General features: G+C 39.3%; 2 protein-coding genes across 6 annotated transcripts in view; one reads left to right on the top strand and one right to left on the bottom strand.

Annotated features, from left to right (window-relative positions):
* Positions 1-2,568: 2,568 nt before the first annotated feature.
* LOC148074350 (homeobox protein DBX1-B-like) lies at positions 2,569-7,015 on the top strand. The gene is made up of 4 exons (XM_087796589.1): positions 2,569-2,983; positions 4,099-4,200; positions 6,329-6,531; positions 6,595-7,015. The coding sequence occupies exons 1-4, from the start codon at positions 2,635-2,637 to the stop codon at positions 6,826-6,828; spliced, it is 888 nt and encodes a 295-aa protein (XP_087652715.1). The 5' UTR covers positions 2,569-2,634; the 3' UTR covers positions 6,829-7,015.
* A 957-nt stretch (positions 7,016-7,972) lies between these two features.
* Positions 7,973-22,164, bottom strand: part of ckap5 (cytoskeleton associated protein 5) — a 33,535-nt gene continuing 19,343 nt past the window's right edge. For 3 of the 5 annotated variants that reach the window (XM_087796583.1, XM_087796587.1, XM_087796584.1), the window contains 18 exons: positions 21,960-22,082; positions 21,093-21,242; positions 20,820-21,023; positions 20,606-20,741; positions 19,432-19,625; positions 19,173-19,345; positions 18,889-18,912; positions 16,904-17,071; positions 16,707-16,827; positions 14,613-14,792; positions 14,357-14,544; positions 14,145-14,220; positions 13,894-14,082; positions 13,001-13,138; positions 12,835-12,918; positions 12,469-12,628; positions 12,282-12,397; positions 7,973-8,791 (listed from right to left, as the gene is read on the bottom strand). In XM_087796583.1, the coding sequence (XP_087652709.1) occupies positions 8,549-8,791; positions 12,282-12,397; positions 12,469-12,628; positions 12,835-12,918; positions 13,001-13,138; positions 13,894-14,082; positions 14,145-14,220; positions 14,357-14,544; positions 14,613-14,792; positions 16,707-16,827; positions 16,904-17,071; positions 18,889-18,912; positions 19,173-19,345; positions 19,432-19,625; positions 20,606-20,741; positions 20,820-21,023; positions 21,093-21,242; positions 21,960-22,082 (2,667 nt within the window). In that variant the 3' untranslated portion in view covers positions 7,973-8,548. The remainder of the gene's footprint in view (positions 8,792-12,281; positions 12,398-12,468; positions 12,629-12,834; positions 12,919-13,000; positions 13,139-13,893; positions 14,083-14,144; positions 14,221-14,356; positions 14,545-14,612; positions 14,793-16,706; positions 16,828-16,903; positions 17,072-18,888; positions 18,913-19,172; positions 19,346-19,431; positions 19,626-20,605; positions 20,742-20,819; positions 21,024-21,092; positions 21,243-21,959; positions 22,083-22,164) is intronic. The other 2 variants (XM_087796585.1, XM_087796588.1) reach the window with 1 other exon arrangement.

Below are 22,164 nucleotides of genomic sequence, written 5' to 3'. Positions count from 1 at the left end.
ATAACACATGCTAACTGTGGCATGCTAAGCATGCTAACTAAAGCATAAAATAAAAATAAAAATAATGGGGCTAAATTAATAGTAAGTTAATGAAAGATGATGAGTTAAGGGGATAATAAAACCATGACAACTTAAGCATGCTAATCATGCTAACTACAGAATGCTAATCATGCTAACTAAGACATGCTAACCATGCTAACTAAAGTGTGCTAATCATGCTAACTAAAGCGTGCTAATCATGTTAACTTCAGAATGTTAAGCACGCTGAATTAAGCTTGTTAGTGAAAACATGCTAACTTTTAAGCATGTTACTAAAGTCATACAAAAATTAAGCATGTTAGTATTCAAAAAATGCTAACAGCTAGCTCAATAATGCTAAGTGTGACCTGGTCAAAGTGAAACTATAAAACTGATCATACATTTCTTTAAGTCCTGCTGACAATATTTAAAATGAATCTAATGTGTTAATGTAAGTGTGTCTTAAATAGATGTGTGACTCTATTGTTTCATCAGTGTGTTTGTCCAAAACTCTCTTTTCATTGAAATATTGACATTAGAAAATGATCTTAAGCACCGCCCACTGAAAACACTGTTTTTCTGGAGATTAAATCTTGTTTACCAAAACCACACCCACTCTGCTTTGATTGGTCAAACATCAAGGTTTGTCACTGTGCGTCAGCCACCTCAGAGGGACTCGTTGTATAAACAAAGCGGGATGATTAAAGCTGGCTGGAGGAGGAGTGAAGCCATTATTACCTCATAATGGACTCTCGTAACCTCTCGTTCGCCCAGATTTCAGAGCAACTTTATAAAGTAATGAGTTGAAAACATACTGCGTCTTCTATTCAATTCAATTCAATTTTATTTAAAGTGTCTTATCATAACAAAGTTATCTCAAGACACTATACAGTTGAAATAAGACTAGAGTTGATTAAGGAAAAATAGATCCAGCAATTCAACAAAGAGCAAGAAGCGAAACACTGTACAGTGAGCTAAGGCGAGGAAACACTTTCTTTTAGAAGCAGAAACCTTGAGCGGAACCAGACTCATTGTTGACGGCCTGCCGCTCTGACCGGCTGGGAGGAAGGATGGGGGGGTAGACAGATGGATGAGGATCTTGGAGAGAAGAACATTTTAAACATGTGAGTGAGGAGACATTAGTTGACCTTACATTTTTTAGTTTATATGTTAATATATTTAATATTATCAAGTGTATTTTATATATATATAATTTAACAGTGAAACGTATACAGTATACAGTTCATATACTCATTTGTAAATATTAATTTGCAAGAAAAATGAAAACATTATCATATTTTTATAGTTAAAATGATTAATCACAACGAAATGTTAAAAAAGAAAATAAAGATCATTTGAATGAGCGACACTGGATGATCGATGGTTCTAGTGTTCTGATGGTTCTAGTGTTCTGATGGTTCTAGTGTTCCGATGGTTCTAGTGTTCCGATGGTTCTAGTGTTCCGATGGTTCTAGTGTTCCGATGGTTCTAGTGTTCCGATGGTTCTAGTGTTCTGATGGTTCTAGTGTTCTGATGGTTCTAGTGTTCCGATGGTTCTAGTGTTCCGATGGTTCTAGTGTTCCGATGGTTCTAGTGTTCCGATGGTTCTAGTGTTCCGATGGTTCTAGTGTTCTGATGGTTCTAGTGTTCTGATGGTTCTAGTGTTCTGATGGTTCTAGTGTTCTGATGGTTCTAGTGTTCTGATGGTTCTAGTGTTCTGATAGTTCTAGTGTTCTGATGGTTCTAGTGTTCTGATGGTTCTAGTGTTCTGATGGTTGTAGTGTTCTGATGGTTCTAGTGTTCTGATGGTTCTAGTGTTCTGATAGTTCTAGTGTTCTGATAGTTCTAGTGTTCTGATGGTTCTAGTGTTCTGATGGTTCTAGTGTTCTGATGGTTCTAGTGTTCTGATGGTTCTAGTGTTCTGATAGTTCTAGTGTTCTGATGGTTCTAGTGTTCTGATGGTTCTAGTGTTCTGATGGTTCTAGTGTTCTGATGGTTCTAGTGTTCGGATGGTTCTAGTGTTCTGATGGTTCTAGTGTTCTGATGGTTATAGTGTTCTGATGGTTCTAGTGTTCTGATGGTTCTAGTGTTCTGATGGTTCTAGTGTTCGGATGGTTCTAGTGTTCTGATGGTTCTAGTGTTCTGATGGTTCTAGTGTTCTGATGGTTATAGTGTTCTGATGGTTCTAGTGTTCTGATGGTTCTAGTGTTCTGATGGTTCTAGTGTTCGGATGGTTCTAGTGTTCTGATGGTTCTAGTGTTCTGATGGTTATAGTGTTCTGATGGTTCTAGTGTTCTGATGGTTCCGTCACTGACCCATTCGAAACGTTATTATTGTTACAAAAGTTCTGTGAAAGTCTTAGACGGTCACGTGAGGGAAGGGAGAACACACGTTGAAGTGATCAGTCGGTTCGAGTCCAAACATCTAACGGAAGGTTCTGACCAATCCAGGTCCGGACTCGTCCTCCAGCGGCGGACAGCGGGGCTGACGTGAGCGCGCAGGCGTGCACGTGCGCGCAGATATAAACCCCGGAGGTGACCCGGTGTCGTTGCACACTCTCTATCCGCACGAGACTTTGGTTCCGAAAAGGGAGAACCTTCTCAACCGTGACCCGCCATGATGTTCCCCTGCAGCGCGCTGCCGCCTCCGCTCTTCCCGGACCTGACGCGTCCTCCCGCGGCTCTGTCGTCCCCGCTGACCCGCTCCCTGCCGCCCGGGTTCCGAGTCGAGGACCTGCTGCGGATCAGTCCCGCCTACAGCTGCCTGCACCGGACCTTCTCGTCCAGGAGCTGCGGGGAGATGCTGTCACTGTGCTCGGGAGCCTGTCCCGGCTCGGACCGGTCGGTGGTCCAGACCGGCAGCCATCAGAACCGCAGCCACTGCGGGTCTCCGCAGACCTCCTGGCCCGCCGCGGGCTTCCTGAAGTTCGGCGTCAATGCCATCCTGGGACCGAGCACACGGCACCGTGAGTCCTTAACGCGTTCCAATGGATTTAAAATAGGTTTTTAAAAAAATAAAAAACTGAATTAGTGTTCTGAAAGTTTACAAAGTTACTTTTAAAAACTTATAAATACTCTACACTTAAATATTGTTTTTCAAATTTCTTAAAGTTAAAAAAGTAAATAAACACTTTCAAATATTTATTTTTAACGTCTTTTTTTTTTTTCATAATTCAAAATTCTAGTTCCTGGAAGTTTTCACAGCAATAAATTCATTTAAATGTTTATTTTTAATTTGAGTTTTTAAGAATTATTTTAAGGTTAAAGATTTTCTTACGTTTCTGAAAGTTTTCAAGGTCAATAAATGCATTTAAATGTTTATTTTTAATGTAAGTTATTAATAATTATTTTAAAGTTAAAGATTTTCTTACGTTTCTGAAAGTTTTCAGTCAATAAATTCATTAAGTGTTTATTTTTAATAGGAATTTTCAACAATTGTTTTTAAACTTAAATTTTTTTTAGGTTTCTGAAAGTTTTCAAAGTTAATAAATAATTCAAATGTTTATTTTTCTATGTGACTTTTATAAAAAATAAATCATTCATGTTTCAAAATTTTACAGTCAATTTAACGTGTATATTTGTATTTTTGAAACTATTTTACATTCATTATTTTCTTCAAGTTTCTGAAAAGTTTTTCAGATTTTTTTTAAGTTTGTTAATATTAATAGAGTTAATAAACATATAAAATATATATTTTTATTGATGTGTGAAAGTAGTTTCTAAAGTTTCTAAAAGTTTTCAAAGTCAATAAAAATCCAAATGTTTATTGACTCAAATATTAGTTAACGGCCCAAATAATGTTTGATTTATCATCTTTTTAATGACACTAGATTAACTTTCTATTTTAGTTTTTATTTTCACTCATGAGTCAAGTGCACGTGACTCGTGATCACATGACTCACATCAGACTCAGACACACAAACTTCAACTTCCTGTCATGTGACCTCTGAGGAGGCGTGTCAACGCGTCGAGGACCTGATTTAATTTCTGCTCCGTTGATGATTCATGTGAACATCTTGAGTCGCTGCTTGATTGAACGCTCATCGATCACATCGATCATCAGCTCACCTTTGCTTTCCAGGGTGTTCGTCTCCTCCGATCCAGAGTCTGCAGACCAAGTCCGTCCCACTTCCCTTCCTGGACCTGAGTCTCCATCCTTTCATCCGAGCGTCGTACCTCACAGGTGAGTCTGGTCCGGATCATGATGCTGCTTCTGGTTCTGGTCGCTCAGAGCAGGAAACCTTGACGGTGACACTCAAGGGGGGGTCAGAACCAGCTCGGGTCAGTGTGACCGCTGACATGAGCACCAGTCGTCCTGCGCTACAGATTGTCGTGTTTGGTCACGCTGGAGTGATACGAGCGTTTGTCACGCTCTGAATGTGAGGCGGGTTTCTTCCCAGCTCCAGAACCCAGCGTCGCTTCAGCCCCCCCGACCCCCGACCGGCCCACAAAGCCTTGTGCACCGTGACCAAACGGACCTGAAGCCACACACACACACACACACACACTAACACACACACCCCTCCGTGTTGGTCCCTGGGCCGGTTCTGGATCTTTCCAGCCCGGATCTGCGGCTCCCGAGAGAGAAGAGCTCACATTCTTGTGCCGGGCTTTAATGGGCCTGTAATATAGTGGCCTTCCTCGGACGATTCATCGGAACACAATCGGCTTTTCTCCGGGTTCGCGGGCCGAACAATCGTCCGTCGCGCCTCATTAGACGCAGTGTCAGCGCCGCTTTGGAGCGTCGGCCTCATTAGCATCTGCTGTGTTTCCAGCGCCGGACAAATTGGACTTTTAGAAGATTCACAGCAGAACCGAGATGACACACACGACTTCAGAGTGTTGGCTTCCCTCGACGAGTCGTCGTGGTGACTGACGTTTTCTGAAAAAACACTTTTTGAACTTTGACCTTTCTCATCAACTTAGGACTCATCGCTCAGACAAGTGAAGGGTTTAAGGGAACGAGGCTCAAATAGTTGCACTTAATTGTCGCAATTTTCCTACTTCATTAGTATTTAAAAATACATTTCTTTGGCTTTCAAATCACAATGTATTTTTAAGTTATTTTATGGGCTTTACTTCAATGAAGTTTGTTTAGAATAAAATTATTTTATTTACAATCAACACAAATATTCAAATATTGTTAATTTTTGTGTTGCAATTAAACTTCCGGCCGCTAGATGGCAGCAGCCATTACGTCCTGTGCAGTTAAAGAATTCCTCGATGACTGAGGACGAGAGGATACAGTGACTCCAGCAGTTTTAAAGGCTAATGTTTGGACATATTTTGGTTTGAAAACAAATGAAAACAGTTACGACTTCGTCAAGAGTCATGTGGTCTGTAAATACTACAACACCAGAGTCAAGTACTCGACAATACTACACATATATACTTGTTACTACACTATCACAACACTAGAGTCAAGTACTGGAGAATACTACACATATATACTTGTTACTACACTATCACAACACCAGAGTCAAGTACTGGACAATTCTACACATATATACTTGTTACTACACTATCACAACACCAGAGTCAAGTACTGGACAATACTACACATATATACTTGTTACTACACTATCACAACACTAGAGTCAAGTACTGGACAATACTACACATATATACTTGTTACTACACTATCACAATACTAGAGTCAAGTACTGGACAATACTACACATATATACTTGTTACTACACTATCACAACACCAGAGTCAAGTACTGGACAATACTACACCTATATACTTGTTACTACAGTATCACAACACTAGAGTCAAGTACTGGACAATACTACACATATATACTTGTTACTACAGTATTACAATATATCGTATTGTTAATCCTGTATCGTGCCACGAATTGTATGCACAGATTCTTGCCAATACACACTCCTAGTTTTAATTCCATTAGTCAGGTTTCTTCCCAAACTTAATCAAACTGAACTGTGGTCATGATGTTTTAGTTCAAGTGTTTTTACCTCCTTCAGTTCCTGCGTCTATGGTTCCTGTCCCTATATTACTGTCAATTTACTCATTAAAATTTTTATTGTAAGTGTGATTTTTCAATAATGATTTGATACAAAAGTTTCTGAAAGTGTATAAAGTCAATAAACTAATTTAAAGGTTTTTTTTAACGTGGTTTCCATAATAATTTTTAAACTGAAGTTTATTATTGACAGTCAATAAAGACTTTTAAATGTTTATTTACTCATATATTAGTCAGAAGTTCTTTATGTTGATTTATTTTATTTTATTTACACATTTTTTTCAACAATGTTTTGGCTCACCAGTGTGTCCTTGACCTCCTTCAGCCTCCTCGTCCATGGTTCCGGTCCCGGGCACCTTCTCGTGGCCCCTGGCGCCGCGAGGGAAGCCCAGGCGGGGGATGCTGAGGCGGGCCGTGTTCTCGGACCTGCAGAGGAAAGCTCTGGAGAGAACCTTCCAGAAGCAGAAGTACATCAGCAAACCAGAGCGGAAGAAGCTGGCGACCAAACTGGGGCTGAAAGACTCGCAGGTAGATCCGACGCCTCGTAGACCCTCCCTGGTCCTGGTTTGACCCGTGTTGTGGCCCCTGCAGGTGAAGATCTGGTTCCAGAACCGGCGGATGAAGTGGAGGAACTCGAAAGAACGAGAGCTTCTGTCTACGGGCGGCTGTCGCCAGCAGACCCTCCCCACAAAGACCAACCCTCACCCGGACCTCACCGACGTGGGCCAGAAGAACCAGGAGGACCTTCTTCCTCATCATCATCATCATCATCATCATCATCACCACCGGCCCTCGTCAGACAGCGAAGAGATCACCGTGTCCTGAGGCTGACGTGTTTGTAACTGCTGCGTTGTAGCTCAGCTCTGTACAGTGTAAATATGTACATTTGTCTGCGTAGATTCAAGATTCTTCTGGAATAAACAAGTTATTTTCATCCAAGAAACCAAAGTCTGGTGCAAGACAAGTGCCTCTGAAACCACTTGAACCAGGAAGTCCAGCAGGAGTTCAGAGTTGTTGAGTCTCAGGTGCTGAAGACGAGACGAACATTAAGAATAAAGTCACGATGAAGGAAGAAATAAAACAACAACACGAGCATCAACAGAAACACTTGTGTTTTTAACAGTTTGACTACAGTCTGTTTGGAGGAAGTCCACCTTCTGCATGAGGGTCTTTCCATGTCAAATAACTTGTCACAGTTTACATGCACTTAATTTGAAATATTAAATGACTTTCGTGATATTAATTCTCATGTCTAGTAGAGTAAAAGTACTGAGTAAATACGTGGAGAAAAAAACAGCGTTACAGAAGTTTTTAGTTTTGACGGACATGTGTCGTTTATCAGTTAATGTTTTGACAATAAGAGCATTTCAACGATTAGTTAAATCCACTCCATTGATTTAAATTAAAACACTATTGAAACAATATTAAATACAAATTCCATTGATAATATTTCGGTTGAAAAACTTGTTTATTAGCATTAGCACACGCTAATCTATTCACTAGCATAATGTGCTCAAATACCTTTACTTAAGTATCTTTTCTGATACTTTTTAAAAGTAATTGCTCGAATACAACAATAGTTTTACTGTACTCACTGAATAATTGATCTACTGCAGTAACACGGTATTGGTATTTGAGTATATGGTATTTTGAGATGAGTATCTAGCATTAGCAGCATTAGCATCGCGATTTTTCAGCTAGCATGTTAGCTAAAACACACTTAGGCAAAATCTGTGAAAAAAGATCAATTAAAAACTTCACCGGCCCAGACGACCCTCCAGGCAAACATGAGGTGCTGATCCTCATCATGACCGATAACTCGGACTCGTGCGCCCCCTGCTGGCCACTGACGCGGCGACATTAAAGAGAAAAGCTTTGACACGTTTTATTGATCAGGGTTTCAAAATGGTGGAGCCGCGTGACCGACGTTTTCCGCCGCCATCGGGTTAAAAGAAGAAAGACACGGAAGACGAGTTTTAAAAAACAAAACTTTATTGCAATTTTTTCACTTCAGAGTTACAAGAGGAAAAAAGTGACGCGACATGAACAACTAGAATTAAATAAAAAAGAAAACGGTTATTTATTCTTCCATGTCAACATTCAGCGAAGGGACGACGAGTGACGAGCGTCAGTCGAGCAGCAGTCAGTCGACGCCACTTTATTTACAAGAGGATTTCGAAGCGGACGAGATGATGATGACGGGGGTCAAGGGTCGGTATCTACACGCCGCGTCCGTTCGCTCGTCGCCTTCGCCCCCCCGAAAAAACCCTGGAGAGCGCTCGGGTTCAAGAGTTCAAAGGTCCTTCGACCACAAGCAGAGACGACAACTTTGAAATATGTACAAGAGTGAGAGACAGACGGGCGGGGGGGCGACTCGGGAGGAGGCGGAGCCTACATCGGAACTCATCACCTCCACCTCAATTGTGTGTATGTGTGCATGTGTGTGTGTGTGTGTGTGTGTGTGTGCGTCTCACAGGCACATGGGCTGCAGGAGTGCATGACTGGATACAGAGGGTGGGGGGGTGGTGGGTTCGAGCCCCTGGATCTACTGCCTCTTGCTCTTGATGCGCTCCAGACGCTTCTTCAGGTCGTCCAGGTTGGCGGCCGGCGAGGTGGAGCGAGCGTTGGCCGGAGGGTTGTGCTCCTCACGGTAAAGCTCCCGCGACTCCTTCAGCTGCGACAGCTTGCTGTGCAGCATGTCGGTGGACGAGGCCACGGAGGGCTTGGAGGACAGCAGCGAGGAGATGGGGGGACGCTGCTGGGGCTCGTCGTCGCCCACTCTGCCGCCCTGAAGACACGTGGAGACGAAGGCGACGGTTAAACATTTCACAGGAATTATTATTTACGGCATTTGATTATTCAGTGATTCCACCTTTTATCGGGTCACGTTCTGAAAACCTGTCGCATTAATAACATCTGCAAACTTTACTTGTTCGCTTGGAATACATTTTTAAAATTCATGTTTTGCGTTTATTCTAAAACACAACTTTATAAGTTGAAGATACAAGAACCGATATCTTTAGACATTATTGTGACGATGAGTTTTGTTGCCACTGTGTGTCAGTGTTGTTGTGTTTGTGTGGAGTTACATCCACAATAATGTGTTTTATTATAAAAGATGTGATGCTAACTAAACAAACCTTTGGATCATTACAAACAAAACAATGACCATCTTATAAAATGTGTTTTGTTTTTTTTAATTTTTACAATGTTTTTGTTTGTAAATAATATCACTTTAACTTTGTTTTTGTTTGTAAATAACATAACTTTAACTTTGTTTTTGTTTGTAAATAACATAACTTTAACTATGTTTTGTTTGTAAATAACATAACTTTAACTATGTTTTGTTTGTAAATAACATAACTTTAACTTTGTTTTTGTTTGTAAATAATATAACTTTAACTTTGTTTTTGTTTGTAAATAACATAACTTTGTTTTTGTTTGTAAATAACATAACTTTAACTTTGTTTTTGTTTGTAAATAACATAACTTTAACTTTGTTTTTGTTTGTAAATAACATCACTTTAACTTTGTTTTTGTTTGTAAATAATATAACTTTGTTTTAGTTAGTAAATAACATAACTTTAACTTTGTTTTTGTTTGTAAATAATATAACTTTAACTTTGTTTTTGTTTGCAAATAACATCACTTTAACTTTGTTTTTGTTTGTAAATAATATAACTTTGTTTTAGTTTGTAAATAACATAACTTTAACTTTGTTTTAGTTTGTAAATAATATAACTTTAACTTTGTTTTTGTTTGTAAATAACATAACTTTAACTTTGTTTTTGTTTGTAAATAACATAACTTTAACTTTGTTTTTGTTTGTAAATAACATAACTTTGTTTTTGTTTGTAAATAACATAACTTTGTTTGTTTGTTTTTGTTTGTAAATAACATAACTTTAACTTTGTTTTTGTTTGTAAATAACATAACTTTAACTTTGTTTTTGTTTGTAAATAACATAACTTTAACTTTGTTTTTGTTTGTAAATAACATAACTTTAACTTTGTTTTTGTTTGTAAATAACATAACTTTAACTTTGTTTTTGTTTGTAAATAACATAACTTTAACTTTGTTTTAGTTTGTAAATAACATAACTTTAACTTTGTTTTTGTTTGTAAATAACATAACTTTAACTTTGTTTTTGTTTGTAAATAACATAACTTTAACTTTGTTTTTGTTTGTAAATAACACAACTTTAACTTTGTTTTTGTTTGTAAATAACATAACTTTAACTTTGTTTTTGTTTGTAAATAACATAACTTTAACTTTGTTTTTGTTTGTAAATAACATAACTTTAACTTTGTTTTAGTTTGTAAATAACATAACTTTAACTTTGTTTTTGTTTGTAAATAACATAACTTTAACTTTGTTTTAGTTTGTAAATAACATAACTTTAACTTTGTTTTTGTTTGTAAATAACATAACTTTAACTTTGTTTTTGTTTGTAAATAACATAACTTTAACTTTGTTTTTGTTTGTAAATAACATAACTTTAACTTTGTTTTTGTTTGTAAATAACATAACTTTGTTTTTGTTTGTAAATAAAATAACTTTAACTTTGTTTTAGTTTGTAAATAATATAACTTTAACTTTGTTTTAGTTTGTAAATAATATAACTTTAACTTTCTTTTAGTTTGTTAATAACATAACTTTGTTTTTGTTTGTAAATAACATCACTTTAACTTTGTTTTTGTTTGTAAATAACATCACTTTAACTTTGTTTTTGTTTGTAAATAACATCACTTTAACTTTGTTTTTGTTTGTAAATAATATAACTTTGTTTTAGTTTGTAAATAATATAACTTTAACTTTGTTTTAGTTTGTAAATAATATAACTTTAACCTTGTTTTTGTTTGTAAATAACATCACTTTAACTTTGTTTTTGTTTGTAAATAATATAACTTTGTTTTAGTTTGTAAATAATATAACTTTAACTTTGTTTTTGTTTGTAAATAACATCACTTTAACTTTGTTTTTGTTTGTAAATAATATAACTTTGTTTTAGTTTGTAAATAACATAACTTTAACTTTGTTTTTGTTTGTAAATAACATAACTTTGTTTTTGTTTGTAAATAACATAACTTTGTTTTTGTTTGTAAATAACATAACTTTGTTTTTGTTTGTAAATAACATAACTTTAACTTTGTTTTTGTTTGTAAATAACATAACTTTAACTTTGTTTTTGTTTGTAAATAACATAACTTTAACTTTGTTTTTGTTTGTAAATAACATAACTTTAACTTTGTTTTTGTTTGTAAATAACATAACTTTAACTTTGTTTTTGTTTGTAAATAACATAACTTTAACTTTGTTTTAGTTTGTAAATAACATAACTTTAACTTTGTTTTTGTTTGTAAATAACATAACTTTGTTTTTGTTTGTAAATAAAATAACTTTAACTTTGTTTTTGTTTGTAAATAACATAACTTTAACTTTGTTTTAGTTTGTAAATAACATAACTTTAACTTTGTTTTTGTTTGTAAATAACATAACTTTGTTTTTGTTTGTAAATAAAATAACTTTAACTTTGTTTTTGTTTGTAAATAACATAACTTTAACTTTGTTTTAGTTTGTAAATAACATAACTTTAACTTTGTTTTTGTTTGTAAATAACATAACTTTAACTTTGTTTTAGTTTGTAAATAACATAACTTTAACTTTGTTTTTGTTTGTAAATAACATAACTTTAACTTTGTTTTAGTTTGTAAATAACATAACTTTAACTTTGTTTTTGTTTGTAAATAACATAACTTTAACTTTGTTTTTGTTTGTAAATAACATAACTTTAACTTTGTTTTTGTTTGTAAATAACATAACTTTAACTTTGTTTTTGTTTGTAAATAACATAACTTTAACTTTGTTTTAGTTTGTAAATAACATAACTTTAACTTTGTTTTTGTTTGTAAATAACATAACTTTAACTTTGTTTTTGTTTGTAAATAACAACTTTGTTTTTGTTTGTAAATAAAATAACTTTAACTTTGTTTTAGTTTGTAAATAATATAACTTTAACTTTGTTTTAGTTTGTAAATAATATAACTTTGTTTTTGTTTGTAAATAACATAACTTTAACTTTGTTTTTGTTTGTAAATAACATAACTTTAACTTTGTTTTTGTTTGTAAATAACATCACTTTAACTTTGTTTTTGTTTGTAAATAACATAACTTTAACTATGTTTTTGTTTGTAAATAACACAACTTTAACTTTGTTTTTATACCATAACTCGAAGTGTGGTTCAGTTTCAAACCGACTGCACCAACATTAGACTCACCCTGGTGTTCTCCAGTCCTTGTCTCTGTCGCAGGATCTTCAGTCTCTCGTAGTAGACGGCGGGTTTAGGTTCTTCGCTTCCACTTAAGTTGGAGTCTCCAGTGTGCTGCGGGATCACTGCACACACACACACACACACACACACGTGAGTCTCCAGCTCCGGACCGAGGGCTCTGCAGCCGACCTACCTGCCGAGGTCTGGATGCAGGTCTTGCCCTCCCTCTCGGTCTCGATCATGCGGAGGCCTCGCTCCACGTAGTTCTGGAAGAACTGAGTGGTGTTTTTGAGGAACGGCTCCAGGTCCGCGTCCGTGTACTTCTGCTTAAACTCGTAGAGCTCGGTCAGACCCTGGAGGAGGTTCAGGCTTTAGTGACGGTGCAAGAAAATATCCATTCACATGTTTCTTCACAATACAAGCATCAATATTCATCGGCTTTTAAATCATATTTTAGCTATTTTTAAAGACTTTATTAAAATATTATTAGAGTCGCAGCTAAAGAAACGATGGAATCCCACGATGACTGAGGACAAGAGGATACAGTTGTGAGTCTGACCTCTTTTGTGTTCTCCTTGGAGCCAATCTTTTTGAAGATCTCTGACAGAAGGTCGTTGACCTTAGCCTTTGACATTCGGTCGTCCTGAACACAGAATAAAAAAAGAAAAACCTTTAGAGTTCCCCCAACACCAGGAGCCATGTTGCCCTCAGGTGTGTGAGCTCACCAGCCGCCCGCCGCCCTTCTCGTTCCCGTGGTCGCTCTTCTGTCCGGACAGGTTGCCGGAGTGCTTGACCACTCGCCTCAGGTGAGCCTCCAACTCCGACTCGTTACGGTTCTCGATCATGGACAGATGATCCAGGATCTGTCGGGTCATCAGGCCAGCGTGAGTCCAACTGTGTGTGTGTGTGTGCTTTTTTGTTTCAGTGTGTGTGTGTGTGTGTTTTTTTTGTTTCAGTGTGTGTGTGTGTGTGTAGGTGTGTGTGTGCTTTTTTGTTTCAGTGTGTGTGTGTGTGTGTGTGTGGGGGTGCTTTTTTGTTTCAGTGTGTGTGTGTGTGTGTGTGTATCAGTACGTGTTTGTGTATACAAGTTTGTGTGTGTAGGTGTGTATAAATGCATTAGTTTGACTAAAAGTAATGTGTGTATCAATACGTTATGATGTACAAGTGTCTGTGTGTGTTTGTGTGTATCAGTACGTGTTTGTGTATACTTGTACAAGTGTGTGTGTGCGCGTGTGTGTGTGTATAAATGCATTAGTTTGACTAAAAGAAATGTGTGTATCAGTACGTTATGATGTACAAGTGTGTGTCTGTTTGTTTGTATCAGTACGTGTTTGTGTATACTTGTACAAGTGTGTGTGTGTGTGTGTGTGTGTGTGTGTGTGTGTGTGTGTGTGTGTATAAATGCATTAGTTTGACTAAAAGAAATGTGTGTATCAGTACGTTATGGTGTACTAAGTGTGTCTACAAGTGTTAACAAGTGCATGTATCAGTACATGTTTGTGTATACGTGTGTAAAAGTATGAATGTGTGTAGATGTGTTCGTTTCTATAAGTGCATGCATGGCTTTGTACATGTGTGTGTAAGTGTATGTGTATATATATATATGTGCGTTTGTTACCTTGGCTCCAGTGAGCTTGCACATGGTGTGCAGCAGCGTCTTGAGGGTCCTGTGTGGGATGTCGCTCTTCAGCTGCTTGAGTTTCTCTTTGGGGAAAACCTTCATGAAGTTGTGGATGTCCAGCAGGATCCGGTCCAGGTTGACGCTGTTGATGGTCTCGGGGAGGAAGCGGATGATCCTCCACAGGCACTGGACGTTCAGAGGAACCGTCAGTCACGGGCGTCACCTCTCGGCGGGCGGAGGTCACTCACCTTCATGACCAGCTCAGAGAACATGGGAGGTCCAACCGTGACGACCAGAGAGTCTTGGAGCAGGACCAGCAGAGCGCTGAGGACACAGCGGTGAGAAGTCAAACCTCACAGAACCACGAGTCTGAGACACTCGTTAAGATATTGAAGATCATCTCATGCTGGATGTTCATGAAGTAAAAAGCAACTGATCTTCTCCCTGGTGAACCACTGACCTCATGATGTTGGTCTGGTCCGACTTCTCCAGGACTCGGACCAACAGCAGGTTGACCGACCTGATGAGGTGCTGTCCGTCCTCGATGTCCTCCACTCTGCTGTCCAGCATGATGGTGAGGAGTCCGTGCATCATGTCCTTCAGCACCCCCATGGAGGCCTCCCGGGCCAGAGACTCCATGGTGAACAGCTGCGGGCGAGAAGGTCCTGGTGAGAACTCTGGGCCGACGGTGGACCCGAGTGACGCTCGCGACTCACCGACAGCATGTTCCCGATGATGCAGCTGTAGAGCTTGAAGATGTCCTTCTTGTCCAGCCGGTCGTCGGCCATGTGTGTGCTGTAGATGAGTCGCAGCTGCATGAAGGTGGCGATGAGGAACTGGTCTATGTGGCTGGACATGACCTCGGCCTTGTCCTCCTGCCGCAGCACCTCGTCGATCTGTTGACAAGAAGAACTCGAGTCAGATTTTTACCTCGGTGACATGACAGCGTTCCCTCAGCTGCCCTCGTCCTACTGGACTCGATGCAGGTTCAAGACTAGATGATTCAAGCGTTTGATGACTCAGAGTCGCGTCAATTTAACGGAAAATTAAAAAAAATGTTAATTTGGAATGGAATCACAAATGGGTTAAAATCCTGTCATTCAACTCATTTCATGTGGCCTGACAGCAGGTCGTCGCCCATAATTAACGCATGAAGGAAAACATTGATCTTCTTTGATTCTGAGTGAGAAAATGTCCACACACTTAAATCTTGCCATCATTTTTTGCCTGATAAAATATCTAATTCATCAGTTGTTGAAAAAACTAAAAAGTATTTATTATACTATTAATATGCAAATATCACAACGTTTTTACATTTTTGTGTTATAATAAAGTTCTGGCCACTAGATGGCAGAAGTAATAGAGTCAGCAAGCATCGACAACTGGGCACGAGAGGATACAGTGAATCCAGAAGCTTTTAAAGCTGATGTTTGAACATATATGGTTTGAAAACAAATGAAAGCAGTTACGACTTCGTCAAGAGTCATGTGGTCTGTAAATACTACAACACCAGAGTCAAGTACTCGACAATACTACACATATATACTCGTTACTACACTTTCACAACACCAGAGTCAAGTACTGGACAATACTACACATATATACTAGTTACTACACTATCACAACACCAGAGTCAAGTACTGGACAATACTACACATATATACTGGTTACTACACTATCACAACACCAGAGTCAAGTACTGGACAATACTACACCTATATACGTGTTACTACACTATCACAATACCAGAGTCAAGTACTGGACAATACTACACATATATACGTGTTACTACACTATCACAACACCAGAGTCAAGTACTCGACAATACTACACATATATACGTGTTACTACACTATCACAACACCAGAGTCAAGTACTGGACAATACTACACATATATCCTTGTTACTACACTATCACAACACCAGAGTCAAGTGCTCGACAATACTACAAATATATCCTTGTTACTACACTATCACAACACCAGAGTCAAGTACTCGACAATACTACACATATATACGTGTTACTACAGTATCACAACACCATAGTCAAGTACTGGACAATACTACACATATATACTTGTTACTACAGTATCACAACACCATAGTCAAGTACTGGACAATACTAAACATATATACTTGTTACTACAGTATCACAACACCAGAGTCAAGTGCTCGACAATACTACACATATATACTCGTTACTACACTATCACAACACCAGAGTCAAGTACTCGACAATACTACACATATATACGTGTTACTACACTATCACAACACCAGAGTCAAGTACTCGACAATACTACACATATATACGTGTTACTACACTATCACAACACCAGAGTCAAGTGCTCGACAATACTACAAATATATCCTTGTTACTACAGTATCACAACACCATAGTCAAGTACTGGACAATACTACACATATATACTTGTTACTACAGTATCACAACACCATAGTCAAGTACTGGACAATACTAAACATATATACTTGTTACTACAGTATCACAACACCAGAGTCAAGTACTGGACAATACTACACATATATACTTGTTACTACACTATCACAACACCAGAGTCAAGTACTGGACAATACTACACATATATACTTGTTACTACACTATCACAACACCAGAGTCAAGTACTGGACAATACTACACATATATACTTGTTACTATAGTATCACTATATATTGTATTGTTGTCTCTGTATTGTGATACACGTCGTATCAGACTCTCCAGTCCTCACCATGACAACAACTATCATAGTGAGACCATTAGTTTGGTGCAGAGTGTCTCCAGGAAGCTCTACCTGTGCCAGCGCCTGGATGCTGGTGTTGATGTCACTGCTGGCCACCTGCGAGATGACAAAGTTGATGGTGGAGGAGGTGCTGTTATGGAGGTCGTCATAGTGTGGCGTGACGGAGCAGATCCTGGACAGGTGGGACCACATGAGCACGAGGGTCAGGGGATTATTCTGGAGCTGCACAGTTCGGGTTTCGAACTCACTTGGGCTCAGGAAGGTTGATGGGCTCCAGCAGCTCATCCAGCTTGAACTGGACCAGTTCTGGAAGCTCGCACACTCGGTTCTGGTCCGTCTCGATCATGTCTAGGTCCAGCTGGAACTCCTTGGGTATGGAAGGGTGTGAGGCCTCGCTGTGGTTCTGCCGGGCTTGACTGTGTGAGGAGAAGACAGGAGGTGAGTGACACCATGACGGATCCACGTCCTTGAAAAGACCTTCTAGAGCAGAACACTGAGGGCTGGAGTGCGGGTGGAAGCGGCACCAGAACAGAAGCGAGACAGAAACGGGACACTATAGCAGCGTGACCTCGGAGAGACAACATGCATCGGAAGGTAAGTTGTGTTGAGCGTCGTGTGCCGTATGACGTTTGCTCGTGAGTCGTGAGGATCTGACAACGCGGAGAGTCAACGGTCGACAGACCAACATTTGAACCGTCGATTCAAAATGGCATCACGATTAAATTAAAAAAAAAACAGAAGGTGGCGGCAGAAACGAAAGTGAACGGAGAAGACGCACCTCATCGTTATTAATGACAATGAACATCACAAATTATAATATGGTCCATTCCAAACGTGTTTGTCCCAAGGTTTTTTATTTTTTCAGTTCAAAAGTTTAATTCCATTAAAACTTTCAAAATAGTCTTTTCTTTTAACCCAAAGCTCCAAATGCTTCAGCCATAATCATTTAATGAAGGAACCAGCGACGTGAGTCTCATCAATCTCAGGATGCGGGTCTAACACTAAAACGTTGTGTCTTCTGTCCTAAATATTTATCAAATTCTCCATTTAACAATCAAAGCCTCTCCTGCCCCCGAAAGCCATCTCACGCGGATGCAAGTTCACTGCATCGCAAACAAAAAAAATTCAATGTCTACAGATAAGTTCTGCCATAAAAATGAAAAACTGATATTCCTTCACGATATTCTCTAAAAATAATTCAAACTGCAAACAAATAGACTAGGATGGATCAGTGACGTCAGAAGGACTGACCGTTTATTCTAAAAAACAATTTTATTTGCTCATTATTATTAATTTTCATATTTTATATGATATATTTTTGATATACATTTATATTTAAAATATTTTTATATGAATAGATTTTTTATTTTATTTCTTATTCGTTTTTCTAATATTATTGCCCTTTTTGCAGTATCCACTGTTTCGTCTCAGACGATTTTCTTTCACTGTGACCAAACATTTTAGTAAGTGAGGCGTTTCTACAAAATTACATTTTTTGCTCATTTCTATCATGTACCTGTTTTTCCTCTTAACGCTCATGTTCTTGGAGGAACGTTTGAAAAAACGTACAAAAGGTTGAGATAACATAAAAATTGTTTGTTTTTTTTAGGAATTTTGCATTTTTAGGTTTTAAAAGTGAAATTTAGCATCAGTGGTGAATGTGTTCAAAAGTAGTTTGTGGGAAACATGGCAACGAAAATAAATATAATTTAGAAAAATATTTGGTTTCATGCTGATAAAATCCTATCAAGAAACATCTTAAGACTATTTTATTTGTTCAGACTTTTCCTTAATTTTCTGGAACTCCTGTTGTGTTATCAGTTTTATCTTGATCTTTAAAGTATATACTTTATTGAATATTGTTTTGATTGTTTAAGCGCTTTGTGACCCTGGTCTGGAAAAGCGCTATACAAATAAAAATGACTTACTTACTTACTTTATTTAATATTTTGTAAGACGTTCACCTGATGTTGAACTTTAACTAGTAAACACGAGTCCTGACGGAAGCGTCTCGTCCCGACTGAACGACAACAGTATTCAGGTTCAACAGACGCCGGCGTGAGGCATGGTGCTGACGTGAGAAGATGAAATGACGACGTCATCCAACAAACTTTGAGCACAGTCCACACAGTTAGGGAAGGATGATGGCGTCGAAGCGAGCGGAGTGAAGGACGTTTTTGTTCGGTCAGTCGTGTCAGTGACATGGAGGCAGCGGGACGAGGAAGGTACTCACATCCTATACGTGCGATACATTAGCCTGCTCCAGGCGTGGTGGAGCAGAGAGTTGAAGTCACACGGGAGAGAAGGGTTAAGAAACAGGCAGTTAGCGAGAAACAGAGGGTCTGATCCACAGCGTGCAGCTCAGAACAGGAAGAACAGATCAGTCCGGAGACAAACGTGAGGCGAAAGAAGTCAGATCCTTTTTTTTTGTTGGTGAGATGAACCAGTCGCAAACTTCCTGGGTCCGTCAAACAAAAGCCAGTCACAGGTCACCATGACAACCACCCCGACACTTACTTGATCTTGTTGGGGTCCTCTTGAGGGGGTTTCCGAAGGAAGGTGGAGTTGGGGTTCCCCGGATGATCCCGCTGCGTCTTCTCGGCCGCGGTCTGCTTGGCCGGTACGGCGGCGGTCTTCTTGGCCGAACGCTTGATCCGCTCCTCCAGCATGCTCATGTCCTTCTCCGACAGCTGGGCGGGGGGGAAAAGAGGGGGCGTCAGCAGGTTCCACAGCAGCTAGTCGGGGGTCCGGGGGTTGTTGCGACGTCGTTGCTCACGTTGCCGATGAGTTTGTAGACCTGCTCCCCGCAGACGTTGTAGACCGCCACCACCGTGTTCAGGGCGGCGTTACGCACCGAGGTGTCCCGGTCGCCGATGTGAACGGCGATCTCCTTCAGGGACTTGGACGGAGTGGGTTGACACACGTTCATGCCGTACCCCTCGATCAGGCAGCCCAGCTCATCCAGACACTCTGACGACACAATGTTAACTTCTTTACGGAGAGGAAAGAAAAACCTTGAAGCTTCACTTGGTGTTGGTTTCATCCGAGTGATGGTTTTTTTTTTCATAAAAGCTTGTGAGATATTTAAAAGAATTTAGTTTATTTTTATGATGTCTGCCATCTCTGGTTGAATAATATAGTTTAAAGTAGGATACCTTGGGGATACCCTAGTGATATAGGGATACCCCCCTTTTTTTTTATATCCGTGTTAATCCAAATATACAATTTAGGGGGGTAAGAAAATATTGATGCACTTAAATATTGCAATACTTTTTTCACGATACTGTACCGATATTCAACTGCACTGTATAAATATTGTTATTATTATCTTATGGTTGACATTTTAAAAAAAGTCTTTAAAGTCAGTTTAATATAAAGTAAATGTTTTTTAAATTCACAATCAAAATGCAAATATTAATGTTTGTTCATTTATAGGTTGCAATTGAACTTCTGGCCACTAGATGGCCGTAGTCACCAGGTGGAACAATGAAATCCTGCAAGATCCCACCAATGACTGAGGACGAGAGGATACAGTGACTCCAGCGGCTTTTAAAGCTGATGTTTGGACATATTTTGGCTTGAAAACAAATGGAAGCAGTTACGACTTCGTCAAGAGTCATGTGGTCTGTAAATACTACAACACCAGAGTCAAGTACTGGACAATACTACACATATATACTTGTTACTACACTATCACAACACCAGAGTAAAGTACTGGACAATACTACACATATATACTTGTTACTACAGTATCACTATATATTGTATCATTGACCCTGTATTGTAATACAAATAGTATCAGATTCTTTCCAATACACATAGTACAGTTATTATGCAAGTTTGCTGTTTATTTTGTTGATAATTAGATCTTTCAACCATTTGTAATAAAAGATCCTCATGTTCTCAACACATATGTACAACTATTATTGGCAACTTGGGTCCAGACTTACCAGCTCTCTGTTTGGAGTTCTTGGACTTGGTTCCTTCCATGAGGAAAGGAAAGACCTTGGACGCCGGGTAAACCTTGCACAGCATGGTCAGAATGGCCCGCACATCTTTCCGCACCACATCCTTGGACTCCCCGACCTGTGAAGGCAGTTAAAGGAAGTGAAGCTTCCACTTGTAGGACTTGAAGGTTCGACATCAGAGGCAGATCAGACGGACCTTGAGGATGAGGTAGGGGACGAAAGAATTGGCCTCGTACTCCGTCAGATGGTAGCCCTCTCGGTTCAACATGACAAACAGCAGCTTCAGGTACTCCAGAACCTTCATCAGGACCGTGGTGTTGGTGTCGAAGAAGCGCAGCGTGAACCACTTCAGTATGAGGTCCAAGCAGCCGATGGTGGCGTCGCACTCGTTCTCCAACCTCTGCGCAGACACACACACACGTGGTCAGAGTCCATCACGATCGGTGTCCGGCGGAGAAAAGGTTCCTACCTCGATCATCACTCCGATGGCCTTGACGTGTCGCTGGAAGTCGAAGTGGAACAGCTCGTCCTGCAGCCACTTGGCGAAGCAGGTGGACATCTGGGTCTTCAGCTGCTCCACGTACTCGTCTCTGGGAGTCATGAAGTTCCACTTGAGGATCTACAAGAAATCAGAGGCGGATCGAGCATCAGAATCCTTTACTTTGTCTCAATCACAGAAGAAACTACCTCAACATCTTGAGGTGGAGACATCAGGACTACAAGGAAAACTTCATGTGTGAGGCTAGAGCTGCAACTTTTATCACACTGTGTGATTACAAATCTCACTAATGATTTGTGATTCTCTCTCTTTTACACCTTCTTAACCACAAACCTAGCAGTTCAACCATTGAGGCATTTGAAAGTAACAGATAATTACACAGATGAGCACAAAATGCTGGTTTGATTGTAGACTTTTTGTTTACAGGGAACATACATACATATACATATACATATATATATACTTATTTTCTACAGCTATATCCTGTTACTTCCCCCGTTTCTTTTCGATTTACTCAACGATCTTGCCATTTCCTGACACTGTTGATCTTTGTGGAATTTCAATAAACCAAGTTTGAACTAAAACAAATACTGTATAACAAAAAGTTGATATAACTAAAAGTCTTTTGTGTTAATGTTTTCTAAACTTCACTTATCAACACAAAATTCGTATATATATCATGTTACGATGCAATCTGAGCCGAGGACACAACCGCGCTCTCTTTTTCCCCCCCATTCTTAAACTCTGGTCAGCCGGTTCACACAATCTGGTTCAGGTAAAACCTGCTTGAAGATTTTCACTCCGAATCGTCATGGCAACACTGCAGAGGCCACCAACCTTCAGCTGCTTCTCCTCTTTGATCCTCTGCTCTTTAGCGTTGGGGATGAAGGTAAAGATGGGACCGGATCGGTCCTCCTCGTCTTTTGAGGCCTTGACTCCGGGCTTCTTGACGGCGGCCGCCTGAGAGCGAGAGCAAAGTCGTAAGAAACTTCCCCGAGTGGACTGAGCCCCAAACCAGGTGATGATAAGTCAGTGGAGGTGG

Source organism: Callionymus lyra, chromosome 8 (genome assembly GCF_982586985.1).
Source record: "Callionymus lyra chromosome 8, fCalLyr1.hap1.1, whole genome shotgun sequence".
Classification (NCBI taxonomy): domain Eukaryota; kingdom Metazoa; phylum Chordata; class Actinopteri; order Syngnathiformes; family Callionymidae; genus Callionymus; species Callionymus lyra.
The sequence above is the reverse complement of the archived record's forward strand: the minus strand, read 5'-3'. Positions and strand labels throughout refer to the sequence as shown.

What these genes read in the sequence shown, in the direction of transcription:
- LOC148074350 (XM_087796589.1), top strand. Translation starts at nt 2,635, where the DNA reads ATGATGTTCCCCTGCAGCGCGCTGCCGCCTCCGCTCTTCCCGGACCTG. An exon ending in GGGACCGAGCACACGGCACC is followed by an intron (nt 2,984 to 4,098) that starts GTGAGTCCTTAA and finishes TTTGCTTTCCAG; the next exon opens with GGTGTTCGTCTCCTCCGATC. An exon ending in CCGAGCGTCGTACCTCACAG is followed by an intron (nt 4,201 to 6,328) that starts GTGAGTCTGGTC and finishes GACCTCCTTCAG; the next exon opens with CCTCCTCGTCCATGGTTCCG.